This window comes from Diceros bicornis, chromosome 16 (assembly GCF_020826845.1).
Source record: "Diceros bicornis minor isolate mBicDic1 chromosome 16, mDicBic1.mat.cur, whole genome shotgun sequence".
NCBI classification, from domain to species: Eukaryota; Metazoa; Chordata; class Mammalia; order Perissodactyla; family Rhinocerotidae; genus Diceros; species Diceros bicornis.
The window spans coordinates 49,121,044-49,135,519 of NC_080755.1; the positions used below are offsets into that span (position 1 = coordinate 49,121,044).

General features: G+C 39.2%; 1 protein-coding gene across 2 annotated transcripts in view; it reads right to left on the bottom strand.

The window, feature by feature from the left end:
• Window positions 1-11,311: 11,311 nt before the first annotated feature.
• Window positions 11,312-14,476, bottom strand: part of ATP8B1 (ATPase phospholipid transporting 8B1) — a 116,163-nt gene continuing 112,998 nt past the window's right edge. For both annotated transcript variants that reach the window (XM_058557205.1, XM_058557206.1), the window contains exons 27-28: window positions 14,278-14,408; window positions 11,312-13,032 (exon numbers count right to left, since the gene is read on the bottom strand). In XM_058557205.1, the coding sequence (XP_058413188.1) occupies window positions 12,808-13,032; window positions 14,278-14,408 (356 nt within the window). In that variant the 3' untranslated portion in view covers window positions 11,312-12,807. The remainder of the gene's footprint in view (window positions 13,033-14,277; window positions 14,409-14,476) is intronic.

Consider the following 14,476-nt stretch of genomic DNA (forward strand, 5'->3'; position numbering starts at 1 on the left):
TTAGGAGCCATTTGTATTTCTTTTTCTGTGATTTCTTTGTTCACGTCCTTTGCCTATTTTTTTCTGTTGGATTGTCAGAATCTTTCAGTTCCAAGGAAGTCTTTATATATTAGGGAGATTAGCCCTTTGTCTGATATGAATTAGCAATTATTTTTTCCCACTTTGCCATTTGTCTTTACTTATACCTTTTTTTTTTTCTGTAAGAAAGGTGTTTATATCTATGTATTTGAACTTATTTATTAGCCTTTTCTCTGAGGCTTTGAGAAAGGCCTTCCCTACTCCAAGGCTACATTTGAATTTTCTCATGGTTTTCTTCTACTACTTTTTTGAGTTTTTTACATTTAAATCTTTTATTTATTTGGAATTTATTCTACTACAGTGCAAGGTATCCAATTGTTTTCCTGTTGTTCCAACACCATTAATTAAAAAGCCTGTCTTTCCCCCATTGATCTTTGATGCCACCTTTATATGTAGTAAATTTCCACATGTGTTTGGGTCTGTTTCTGGATCTTATATTCTGTTCCATGGAATGTGTAGTCATGCATCAGAATCACACTGTTTAAATTACTTTTTAAATTACAGAATGATTTATTATCTGGTAGGGATAGTCTCCCCTCGTTACTTTCTTTTTCAGTTTTCTGGCTCTTATTAATTTTTCCATATGAACTTTAGAATCAGCCTGTCTACTAAAGAAAGCTGTTGGCATTTTTTATGAGGATCATATGCTATTTATAAATTATCTTAGGGAGAATCAACTCTTTATGTTGTTATGTCTTATCCAAGAACATGACATGCCTTTCATTTGCTCAACTCTTCTGGATTCACTAGTATTTTAAAGTTTGGTTCATATGGGTTTTACTTGTAAAGTTTATTCCTAGATATTTTATCTTTTTTGTTTCAATTGCAGATATGATCTTTCCCCATTATATCTTGTTTGTTGTTTGTATAAATGAAAGTTATCTTCATTTTGTTACCACTATCTTGTTGAATTCTTATCATAGTTTTTTTAGTTGAATCTCCCAGATTTTCCAGAAATACCATCATATCATCTTCAAAAGTGATAGATTTATTTCCTTTCATGCAATTTTTATACCTCTAATTTTTTTTTGTTTAATCGCATTCAAATTATTCGCCATCTTTATCCTCTTTTTTCCATGGGTTTGGTGTTATTTTATGCATTATAGTATTTAGAATTGCTTTCAGCCACAAGTAAGAGAAGACATAAAACAGCTAAAACAAATATGGATTGATTTTTCTTGTATGGAAGTATTCTGGAGGTAGGCAGTCAGTTAGCAGTTCAGCCAGGTCAGTAACCCAATTTTCCTCTCTGCCATCTTTCAATTGTTGGCTTGTTGCCTCATGGTCATAGCATGGCTGCCAGAGCTCCAGGCATCACATTCATATTCAAACTAGGAAGAAGTGAGGAAGAGTGAGATGAGGATCTCAGGAAAGTAAAAGTCTTCTCAGCACACGTCTCCTTTTGTCTCATTGGCTAGAATTGGATCACATTGCAACCACCAGCTGCAAGGGATTTTGGGAAAACAAGTGTTTAGATTTCCAGCCTCTGTAGTGGAAGTGGGCAAGAAAGAAGGGGCGTGGGAATGGGCAGTGAGTTAGCCAGTCAGTAGTGTCCATCGGAGGCATCATTCGTTCTTCATAATTATATGGAGGAGTAAAGGAAGACCTTTGAACTGATTCTAAATAAGCACTATAATCTTGAAGGCTAAGGTAGTTTTTGCTTTGTTATTGTTTTCTATAAAAAGAAAATCAGTTTTTCTAGTATTTTTTTATTTGATGTGAAATTCATGTAACATAAGATTAACCATATTAAAATGTACAACTCAGTGGCATTTGGTGCGTTCACAATGTTGTGCAACCACCACGTGTATCAAGTCCCAAAATATTTTCATCACCACAAAGGACAACCCCATACCCATTGTGATGGTTAATTTTATGTGTCAGCCTGGGCAGGCTATGGGGCCCAGTTGTTTGACCAAACACAAGTCTACATGTTGCTATGAAGGCATGATTGACATTTAAAGCAGTAGACTTTGAGAAAAGTGAATTGCCCTCCATAATGTGGGTGGGTCTCATCTAGTCAGTTGAAAGCCTTAAGAGCAAAAACTGAGGTCCCTCAAGGAAGAAGGAATTTGGCCTCCAGACTGCAACATGCAAATTCTCCCTCAGTTTCCCACGTTTGGACTCAAAATCGCAACATCAACCACTATTGGAATTTCAGCCCGCTGGCCTCCTGCCCTACACATTTCAAATTTGCCAATCCCCAGAGTTGTGTGAGCCAATTTCTTAAAATAAATCAATATCTCTCTCATTTTTTTCTCTCTCTATACATCCTATTGATACTGTTTCTTCTCTGGAGAACCCTGACTAATACATCCATTAAGCATGCACTCCCTCCCTATTCCCTCCTACCCCCAGGCCCTGGAAACCACCAGTCAGCTGTCTCTATGGATCTATCTAATCTGGGTATTTTATATAAATGGAATCATAAATATGTATCCTTTTGAATCTGGCTTCTTTCACTTAGCATAATGTTTTTGAGGTTCATCCAGCAAGTATCAAGGTATCAAGTATTAGCACTTAATTCCTTCCATTCTGAGTTCATTTTTATATATGATGTAAGATAGTGGTCCAGTTTCATTCTGGACCCAGTTTCATTCTGGTTGCCCAGTTTTCCCAGCACGATTTATTGAAAAGACAGTCCTTTCCCTATCATATACTCTTGGCTCCTTTGTCATAAATTAATTGACCATGTATGTGTGGGTTTATTTCTGGGGGCTCTCTATTCTGTTCCGTTGATCTATGTGTCTGTTTTTATGTCAGTTTTTATTACTATGGTTTTGTAATATAGTTTGGAATCAGGAAGCATAATGCCTCCACCTTTGCTCTTTCTCAAGATTGCTTTACTATTCAGGGTCTTTTGTGGTTCCACACAAATTTTAGGTTTTTTTGTATTTCTGTGAAAAATGCCCCTAAAATCTTGATAGGGATTGCATTGAATCTGTAGATTGCTTTGGGTAGTATGGACATTTTAACAATATTCTTGCAGTCCATGAGCATGGACTATCTTTCCATTTATTTGCATCTTCTTCAATTTCTTTCATCAGTATCTCACAGTTTTCAGTGTATAGGTTTTTCACCTCCTTGGTTAAATTATTCCTGTGTATTTTATTCTTTTTGATGAAGTTGTAAATGGGATTGTTTTCTTAATTTCTCTTTTTGTGTTTATTAGTGGATAGAAATGCAACAGATTTTTGTATATTGATTTTGTATCCTGCAATTTTACTGAATTTGTTTATTAGTTTTAACAGTTTTTTGGTGGAGTCTTTAGGGTTTCCTATATATAATACGTTATCTGCAAATAGTGACAGTTGTACCTCTTCTTTTCCAATTTGGATGCCTTTTATTTTAAGTTTATTTTGTTTTATATTTTATTTTATTTTATATTTTTTTGCCTAATTGCTCTGGCTAGGACTTGCCACACTTTGTTGAATAACAGTGGCAAGAGTGGGCATCCTTGTCTTGTTCCTGATCTTAGAGGAAAAGCTTTCAGCTTTTCACCATTGAGTATGATGTTAGCTGTGGGCTTGTCATATATGGCCTTTATTATGCTGAGGTACATTCCCTTTACACCCACTTTGTTGCGAGTTTTTATCATAACTAAATGTTGAATTTTGTCAAATGATTTTTCTTCATCTATTGAGATGATCATATGATTTTTCTTCCTTCATTTTGTTATTACGTTGTGTTACATTTATTGATTTGTGGATGTAGAGCCCTGCTTGCATCGCCGGAATAAATCCCGCTTCATCATGGTGTATGATCCTTTTATGCATTGTTGAATTCTGTTTGCCTATATTTTATTGAGGATTTTTGCATCTATGTTGATCAGGGATATTGGCTTGTAATTTTTATTTCTTGTGGCGTCCTTTTCTGGTTTTGATATCGGGGTAATGCTGGCCTTATATAATGACTTTGGAAGGTTCCTTCCTCTTCTGTTTTTTGGAAGAGTTTGAGAAGAATTGGTATTAATTCTTCTTTAAATATTTGGTAGAATTCACCAGGGAAGCTGTCTGGTCCTAGGCTCTTTTTGTTGATTATTGTTAACTTTTTGTTTGTTCTTTTTTTTTGTTTTTTTTTTTTTTCATTACTGATTCAATCTCCTTACTAATAATTGGTCTGTTCAGATTTTCTGTTTCTGTTTTCCATGATTTAGGCTTGGTAGGTTGTATGTTTCTAGGAATTTATCCATTTCTTCTGGATTGTCCAATTTGGTGGTGTCTAATTTCATAGTAGTCTGTTATGATCCTTTGTATTTCCGTGGTATCAGTTGCAATGCCTACTCTTTCATTTCTGATTTTATTTATTTGTTTCCTATCTCTTTTTGTCAATTTTATTTATCTTTTCAAAAAACCAGCTGTTAGTTTTATTGGTCTTTTCTATTGTCTTTTTAGTTTCTATTTCATTTATTTCCACTCTGATATTTGTTCTTTTATTTTTTGCTGAGGAAGATTCACCTGGAGCTAACATCTGTGCCAGTCTTCCTCTATTTTGTATATGGGACACCACCACAGCATGGGTGACCAGTGGTGTAGGTCCATGCCCAGGATCTGATCCCACGAACCTGGGCTGCCGAAGCAGAGCATGTGGAACTTTAACCACTCGGCCACAGGGCTAGCCCCTGATCTTTGTTATTTTCTTCCTTCTACTAACTTTGGGCTTTTTTCTTCTGTTTTTAGTTCCTCGAGTTGTGATATTAGATTGTTTATTTGAGATATTTCTCCTTTCTTGAGGTAGGCATTTATTGCTGTGAACTTCCCTCTTAGAACTGCTTTTGCTGCATCCCGTAAGTTTTGGTGTGTTGTATTTCCATTTTCATTTGTCTCAAAGTATTTTTTTATTTTTCTTTTGATTTCTTCTTTGACCTATTGACCTATTTCATGTTGTTTAATGCCCACATACTTGTGAATTTTCCAGTTTTCTTCTTGTAATTGATTTATTGTTACATACCATTGTGATTGGAAATGATGCTTGATATGATTTCAATCTTCTTAATTTATTATGACTTGTTTTGTGGTTAACATATAATCTATCCTGGAGAATGTCCCATATGTGCATGAGAAGAATGTGTACTCTGTTGCTTTGGGATGGAATATTCCGTATATATCTGTTACGTCCATCAGGTCTAATGTGTCATTTAAAGCCAATGTTTCCTTATTGATTATCTGACTGGATGATCTATCCATTGATGAAACTGAGGTATTAAAGTCCCTTACTATTATTGTACTGTTGTTTATTTCTCTTGTTAGGTCTGTTAATATTTGCTTTGTATATTTAGGTACTCCTACATTGGGTACATAGATGTTTACAATGTTAAATCTTCTTGTTGGCTTGACCCCTTTATCATTATGTAATGACCTTCTTTGTCTCTTATTACAGTCTTTTTTTTGAAGTCAATATTATCTGATGTAAGTATAGCCACCCCAGCTTTCTTTTGGTTTTCATTTACATTGAATGTCTCTTTCCATCATTTCACTGTCAGTCTCTGTGTGTTCTTACATCTGAAGTGTGTCTCCTGTAGGCAGTATACAGACGGATCTTGTTTTTTTATCCATTCAGCCCTTCTGTGTCTTTTGATTGAAGAATCTGGCTCTTTTACATTTAAAGTAATTATTGGTGGTGTGTACACATCAACATTTTGTTAACTGTTTTGTGGCTGTAGTTCTGTTCCTTTCTTCTTCCCTTGCCCTCTTCCTTTGTGATTTGATGATTTTCTTCAGTGGTATGCTTAGATTCCTTTCTCTTTATCTTTTGTGTGTCTACTTTAGATTTTTGCTTGTGGTTACATGAGGCTTACATAAATAATTTATATTTCAAACAGTCTATTTTAAGCTGATAGCAACTTAAGTTTGATTGCATTCTAAAACTTCATTTTTATTCCCACCACTACACTTGATGTTTTTGATGTCACAATTTACATCTTTTTATCTTGTGTATCCCTTAACAAATTATTATAGTTATAGTTGGTTTTACTGCTTTGTCTTTTAACCTTCATACTAGCTTTATAAGTGATTAATCCATCACCTTTACATTAGATTATTCTCAATTTTACTATATATTTACCTTTACCAGTGAGATTGATACTTTCATATATTTTTCAGTTACTAATTAATGCCCTTTTATTTCAGCTTATATAGAAGTCCCTTTAACGTTTATTGTAAGGCCAGTCTAGTGGTAATGGACTGATTTAATCATTTAGCTTTTGCTTGCCTGGAAAACTCTTTTATTTCTCTTTCAATTCTGAATGACAACTTTGCCAGGTATGGTATTCTTTTTTTTTTTTTTTTTGATGAGGAACATTAGCCCTGAGCTAACATCTGTTGCCAATCCTCCTCTTTTTGCTGATGAAGATTGGCCCTGGGCTAACATCTGTGGCCATCTTCCTCTACTTTATATGTGGGACGCCTGCCACAGCATGGCTTGATAAGCAGTGTGTTGGTCCATGCCTGGCATCTGAATCTGTGAACCCTGGGCTGCCAGAAGTGGAGTGCACGAACTTAACCACTACACCACTGGGCCAGCCCCAGGTACAGTATTCTTGGATGAAAGTTTTTTTTTTCAGCACTTTGACTATATCACGCTACTCTCTTCTGGCCTGCAAAGTTTCTCCTGAAAAATCTGCTGACAGTTAATGGGTGTTCTCTTGTATGTAACAAGTTGTTCTTCTCTTGCCCTTTTTAAGATTCTCTCCTTGTCTTTAACTTTTTTTTTAATAATTTTATTTATTTATTTATTTTTCCCCCAAAGCCCCAGTACATAGTTGTATGTCATAGCTGCACATCCTTCTAGTTGCTGTATGTGGGACGCGGCCTCAGCATGGCCAGAGAAGTGATGCATCGGTGCGCGCCCGGATCTGAACCCGGGCCGCCAGCAGCGGAGCGCATGCACCTAACCACTAAGCCACGAGGCCGGCCCATTGTCTTTAACTTTTGATGTTTTAATTATAATGTATCTTAATGTGGATCCCTTTGGGTTCATCTTATTTGGAACTCTCTGGGCTCCCTGAATCTGGATGTCTGTTTGCTTTCCCAGGTTGCAGAAGTTTTCAGCTATTATATCTTAAAATGAGTTTTCTTCCCTTTTTTCTCTCTCTCTCCTCTTTCTAGGACCCCTATAAGGCAAATATTGGTCCCTTTGATGTTGTGCCATGAGTCCCTTAAGCTATCTTCACTTTTTTTTCATTCTTTTTCCTTTTTTCCGCTCTGATTGGGTGAGTTCCACTGCCCTGTCTTCCAGTCTACTGATCCTTTCTTCTGCTCTATCTAGTTTACTGTGGAAACCCACTAGTGTATTTTTCAGTTCAGTTATTATATTCTTCAGCTTTGTGACTTCTATTTGGTCCTTTCTTATACTTTCTGTCTCTTTGTTGAAGTTTTCACTGTGTTCATACATTCTGTTCTGGAGCTTAGTAAGCATCTTTATGACCATAATTTTGAATTCTTTATAAGGTAAATTAGTTATCTCCATTACATTAAGGATTTTTTTTCTGAGGTTTTTATCTTGTTCTTTCATTTGGAACATATTCTTCCATTTCTTCATTTTCTTTGACTCTCTACGTTGGTTTCTATGCATAAGATAAAATAACCACCTTCCTAGTCTTCAGGAGGGAGTGGCTGGCCTCATGTAGGAGAGGAAACTTATCGTTCAACCCTGCCCTAACTCTTGATTGTCTCTCAAACCTTTGTGATTGTCCAAGCAGCCTGCTTTATTCTTAGTGGCTCCTAGCAGTTGAGGGTGTGCCAAGACCTGTCATTGTCCCAATGGGGAGGATCTCAGTCAGCACCAAGATTCAAGCTGATTGGCAGCCAGACCCTCAGACAGCAGCTTTGAAAGTTTACAAAATATATATAGTCCTGTAGGACCACAAGTGTAAGCCCTGCTGACCACCAAAGTTGGGCACCTTAGAAGTGTCCCCTTCATGGCAGTCACAAAAATTGGGGCACCAGACGACTGTATAAGCTCCTTTCTGGGAGATGCTGGCAATCTGGAGCAAGGCAGAGGGAGAGCACAAAAATGGCATCCACCAGCCTCCATCCCTAGAGAGCATCTCAGTAGGTCCCTAGGTGTGTGTCAAGTCAGAAGCCTTATCCTCAGGCCATGGTACCAGAACAAGCAAATAGGCCTCTTTCACAGAAAGACTTAGGGGTGTGTTTCAGTCTGCTTTCTGTGCCGTGCCTTGGGAGTGGTAACCTGCCAAGAACTGTCTCCCCATTTGTTACAGTCCTGTGGGACCCAGCTTTGCAAGCCCCACTGGCCACCAGAGCTGGTGATTAAGGGGCATACCCTAGGCAGCAGCCACAAAAACCAAAGCACCAGACGTAAAATCTGAGCCCAGACACATGTATAAGCTCCACTCCAGAGGATACTGATGCTCCGGATCACTGCAGAGAGAAAGTGCAAAGATAGCACTCAGCTTCCAAGGTCGCTGGAGAGGATGACAGTGGGCGCATAGATGCATGCTCAATTAGAAGCCTGCCCCTCAGGTTGCCGGTGTGAAGATAAGCTAATAGGCCTATTTCATAGGAAGTCTGGGCACCTCAGTCTGTTGCCTCCTGTTGTGCCCTGGGGGTGATAGCTGGTCAGAGCTGTCTCTCCTTTTATTACAATCCCCTGGCACCCACAAACGACGCCCCACTGACCACCAGAACCAAGTGATCAAGGGGCATTCCCCGGGCAGCAGCCACAAAAAATCGGAGCACCAGATGTAAAAACAGGGCAGCAGATATAAAAGCTCCCCTCTGGGAGATACTGGTGCTCTGGAACATGGCAGAGGAAGGGCACAAAGGTGGTGCCCACCAGGAAAAAGTTAAGAAGAGCCTAAATAAAAAAGATGGCACCCACCCGCTGGAGCGAGGCAGAGGGAGAGAGCAAAGATGGCATCCCCCAGCTTCCATCCTTGGAGAGTATCCCTGCAGGCCCTTACGTGTGTGTTAAATTAGGCACCTGCCCCTGACTGACGCTTTAAGATAAGCAAATAAACCTCTTTCACATGAAGTCTGGGTGCCACTCAGTTGGCTGCTTCTGTGCTGGGCCCTGGTGCAGGTGAGTCTGAGGGCACAAATCCTTTAAGAGCCATTTCTCAGTTCACTGCAGCCTGTGGGTCTCGTGGATGTGAACCTCGTTGGCTTTCAAAGCTAGATGTTTTGGGGGCTCGTCTCTCAGGTGCAGGTCTTAAAAACTGGGATGCCCAATGTGGGTTTCAAAACCTTTGCTCCTCATGGAGAAGCTCTGAGTTTTGAGCACCAGGAGTGGGGTTTTCAGCGAGATTGTGTCTCAGCCTTTCCTACCTGCTTTGATGTGAATTTCTTCTTATTCATGTGACATATAGGGGTCCCTCAGGTAGCTTTTGGTTTTTTTTCCAGAGGAAATTGTTCCATATGTAGCTGTAGATTGTGTCCATGGGAGGAGGTGAGCTCAGGATCTTCCTATATTGCCGTCTTGAACCAATCTCATTCTTTTCTCTGGCAAAATAATATTCCGTTATATGTTTATACCACACTTTGTTTATCCATTCATCTGTTGATGGACATTTGGGTTGTTTCTATGTTTTGGCTATGGTGAATAGTGCTGCTATGATCATTCATGTGTAAGTATTTGATTACCTGTTTTCAATGTTTTGGGGTATATGTGTACACCTAGAATTGCTGGGTCATAGGGTAATTCTGTTTAACTTGTTGAGTGCCAAACTGTTTTCCACAGTGGGTGCAGCATTTTACATTCCCACCAGCAATGGATGAGGGTTCCAATTTCTATACATCCTTGCCAACACGTTATTGTCTATTTATTATTATTTTTTTATAGCCATCCTAGTGAGTGTGAAGTGGTAGCTCATTGTGGTTTTGATTTGCATTTTCCTAATGACTAATGATGTTGAGCATCTTTTCGTATGCTTATTGGCCACATATATATATTTATAGATATATGTCTTCTTTGGAGAAATGTCTATTCCAAGAAAATCATTTTTACAGTCTTTATTTTTAAGCTTCCCAGCCTCCACTTCTTCCTAAGATACGTTTTGTTTTCCTTTCGGTGTTTTTGTGTTTATAAATGCTCCAGAAGTTGTATTGCAGCCATAGCTTTCTAGCAGATTCTGACAGGAATTCTAGAAGCTGTCTTACAATTTTCCTAGTCTTCATTCACATCACATGAAGGCAGCAACTGTTAAAATATATTTAGATTCCATTAGAGTACGTTTTGCTATCACATTGGAGTCTCTGAAGAACCATTTTATCTCCGTCAGATATCATTACCGAACAGATAGTTTCTGGTACTGAACATCAGTAAGAACCTTTAGGTGGTGCTCTTTGGTTAAAAACATTTATCCCTCAATCAATTTAAATACAGTAATACCAGGAAAAAAGTGGCCTTTAATTTTTTTAGGGACGACTATCTCCCAAGTCTGCTCAGAACTTTTTCTCTTACCGTTTCTATTGCAGAGGCTAATAATCTGTCCCATCTCCTCCCACCCAATTTCCAAAGGGTTGCTCTGACATAGACACGAAATTCTGCTCCAGAAGCAGGCTGTCAGTTGTGGAATAGCAGAGAGGGAGGTGCTGATTTCCCACCTTAAAAAGGACCCCCAGACTGATACTCTCTCATCACCTGCCGCGAATTATGTCTCCCAAAGAAATCCCCCATCTCTGTCCTCTGACAGAGGACCCCCTTCTCTGTGGTGTAGTCACATTTCCCTAGTGGGGTCACAGCTTCCCTTACTGTCCTGGAGCTGACAACCTGTCCTGCGGCCAGCTCAGCAGACTAGACCCTCCCCCAGCCTGAAGCCTCAGGCCTCCCACCTCCTCCAGACCTGCTCTCCACCCTTGAGCATCCTAATTCCCCTCTGCTCATTTTCCTGCCAACTCTTCACCATGTATTTCTAGACTATCTGCTCACTTCCCAGCCCCTACTTTTGAGTAAGGGTTACCTTTGCTGTTATTCTGGCTCCAAAGAGTTGAGGTCATTTGGAAAAACTGTCCCTTATCTAAGTATCCTAAGATGCACCCTCCCTGGACACAATTGATCTTATCAACTATAAATCCACACCCTCAGCCTCTGCAGTCTGCTGGCCTTGTGTCAGTAAGCTCTCCCGTAACACTTAGTACCTGGCCCCAACTTTATTTCACGCCAAAGGACTCCCCTCAGTTCCTTTAGAAATCTTGCAGACCTAGAGTCTTCTGTCATATACCCCACTCTAAAATAACCCAAGTTAAAAGGTTTTAAAGGATTATACTTTCCAAAGATTTTACTAAAGCATTTATTTTTTCAACAAAAATATACATTGAATCTCAGATTTACAGAATATAGAAATAAGTTATCCAAAGCAATTTGCATCTTAAAATTGTTAATATTGCACCCAACAGTGTAAGTCTTTGACACTTTTGCATTATCGACCTTTCCCACAATTTGCAAAACCGGAGAGGAATCTGAAACTGACAGAATTACACAAGCTAAATTTTCTTTACAAAAAAACCCACAAAAGTTACAATTCTTTTATTTACAAGATAACAAAAAGTTGTAAACTTTCAGAAATTTACTACCATAGAATAAGGAGCCATACATACATTCTTTTATCATACCCAGAAAATAAACTATATACATGCTGTGATTTCCTCATAGGAATTCAAAGGAACACATATTGTGAACATTCACAGCCTAAGAGTAAAGAACAGAATTATTAAAAACACTTCTGCACCTTCCCTAGAATATTGAAACTAGTGTGTGAAAGACACAGAATGAGAAAAGCCTCTGGGAAAATAACTTTTACCTCTTTGAGGGTAGTTTCCATAATTGCCTAAAGTTATCTTCAATTTTAAGAAGATACGCTGTTAGTCTTAGAAATGTGTCTACCAACCTTTTCTCTCAAGAAAATAAGACAAGCGAAAAAGAGTGAGGTCTCTGTTCAAGTCCCTTATAAAATACTTTACATATAGGCAGGCACAAAGTTTGCTTTTCAAAAGAAAGCTTGTATTCTGCAAAATATTCTGTAGTTTATCACTGATATCCTCAGTTTGTAAAAACTTTTTTTTAAAAAGGCCATAAATATTTAAATGCATCTTTTTTTGATGACAGTATGGAATAAATTCACTTGGTACTACAGGAAGTGGCTAAAATAATATGTGATAGTAAGAGTAAAGGTATGTAATGTGCTATTTTAACCTGGTAGGAAACCGAAACATACCGAACCTAGTACTTAATGAAATTTGAAGTAATCTTCCCTGATTGAACTGAATTATTAAACAAATGTGAGGAGAATATGAAACCGTGCAACCCATTATCAACTCTGAAAAAGTCATGGGACCACTTAGCTTCCAAGTGACGAACATGCACGAATCTTTTATCATTACCATTGTAAGTATAAGATCTTTAATGAGGTGGAAAAAAGGAAACTCTGGAAAATATAATTGTAATTTTATAACGCAATACCATTTAAATTGAAATATAAGACGTTTCTAAATTCTGTTGTCCTAGATTGAGACCGGGTTAAAAATGTTCCCTTTGAATCATAATGAACATAGACAGTTGAATAACAGGACTTTTATAAAAGGTAGTCTTGGCTTTGCTATTGCTTAATAGTCCAACCCAAGTAGTTTATTATAAAGCTTATTGTCTTCAACATTCTTGTGACAAATTCCATTTTTTTTAAAAAAAGTCCTGAGTGTCTTCCATAAAAAAAAATAGACATTTCCTTTGTGTGATTGTTTTGCGACAGGCCACCTAGAGGCAAAGGCATCATCAGCTCTCCACAGTTCGCCTGTACTCCGCGGTCCCATCGGCTATGATCGCATCCAGGGGAGAGCGCTTCTTGCGGATGCTGCGCCCGGAGGAGATGAGGTCGGCGTAGCCCCGCTGGTGGGAGAACGCGTAGGCCGAGCGCCGCGAGGACGCACCCCGGCGGAACGCGCTCTGCCGCCGCTGCCACTGCTCCTCTGCTTTTAACCGCTTGCGATGCTTCTGAATCTGCAGAAGGGAGAGAGATGGGGCAAGCTCAAGAGAACTGGCTGAATGAAAATGGAAGTCTGTGACGGCGAAGGGCGCCTGGCCAAAAGGAGGTGGACAGGCGCTAACGCTGATGGGGTACCTGGAGCAGGCTGTCCCACACCTGTCTCAGTTGAGGTGGGCATCACTGCCTTCACTTTACAGATATGGAAATGGAGAGAGAGGGAGCTTACAGTGACACTTCCAAGGTCTCAGAGCTAGAAAATGGCGAGTGAGGACTCCGACTCTCCTAAGCTAGTGCTCCTTCCAGTTCATAAATCAGACTGGTACAGGTTTAAGAGAAAACGCATTCCCTTGTTGCTTCTGCATACTCTTGTCAATGGAAAAGGGAGATCTAGGGGATGCTGATGGTTGCCTACCTAGCATCTATTCTCTTCTTCTTTCTGATGGAAACTGAGTTTATTCAGGTACCGGCCCCCCTCTCCTCCGTACAGCCACATTCCTCCTGGGATGTAGATGCCGCTCCCCCGGATGGGACTGATTGATTTCCCTTGCTCAGTTCTAGTCCAGGAATGGGCATGTGACCTAATTCTGGCTAATGACACCTGAGGGAAGTATGCTTGGCCCTTCCGCGAAAAGTCATGAGGATCCTAAGGGAAAGCTATAGAATAATCTTTTATCTTCTCCTGGATATTGACATGTGAGGATGTGATGCTTGGAACTGCTGTGGCCATCTTCCAGCTTCAAGATGAAGCTAATAATGAAGATAGCAGGCGGGAGAGATGGAAAGAACCCCAGTGCTTTCTGATGACATTAAGTTGCTCATCAACTGGGCCTGAAGCCTGCTAATTATTATGGGAGGTGATACATTATTATCGAACCAGTTTGAGCCACAACTTTCTGTTACTTGTAGCTCAAAGGATCCTGCTATAAGAAGTCACATTTTTTTTTTTTAAATGAAGATTAAAAAAACCCAACTTATTTGCATGGCAAAATGTTAATAGTGTATTTGTTATAGATATATGGCGGTTCACTATACTATTCTCCCTTTTTATGTTTGATAATTTTTGTAATAAAAAGCAAGCAAATGAAAATGCCAATCCCAAAGGACTTTTTTGCAAAATGGAGTTAAAGAGAAGTCATATAAAAATGTTCATACCGAACTTCGCAAGGGCTTAGAATTTTGCAGGAAAGCTACTTTTGGGAAATGCTTTGATTTCTGTGAGGGGCTCTCAGAGTTAGGAGAGGACTGTATTTTTTCTATACCTTATCGCTTTCTGATGGCCAGATGGTCATTGACAAGAAACGTACGGCAACAACGGGCAATAAGCACACAGCTGCAGTCAAGATGATGGTCAACCAAATATATGGCTGTCTCAGAGCATTTGAAGCCGTGCCTGTGAGAAACATGCAGAATGAGTCTGAGTGGTCCTTTCAGCCCGAGGGCACAGTTAATGTTCCATAA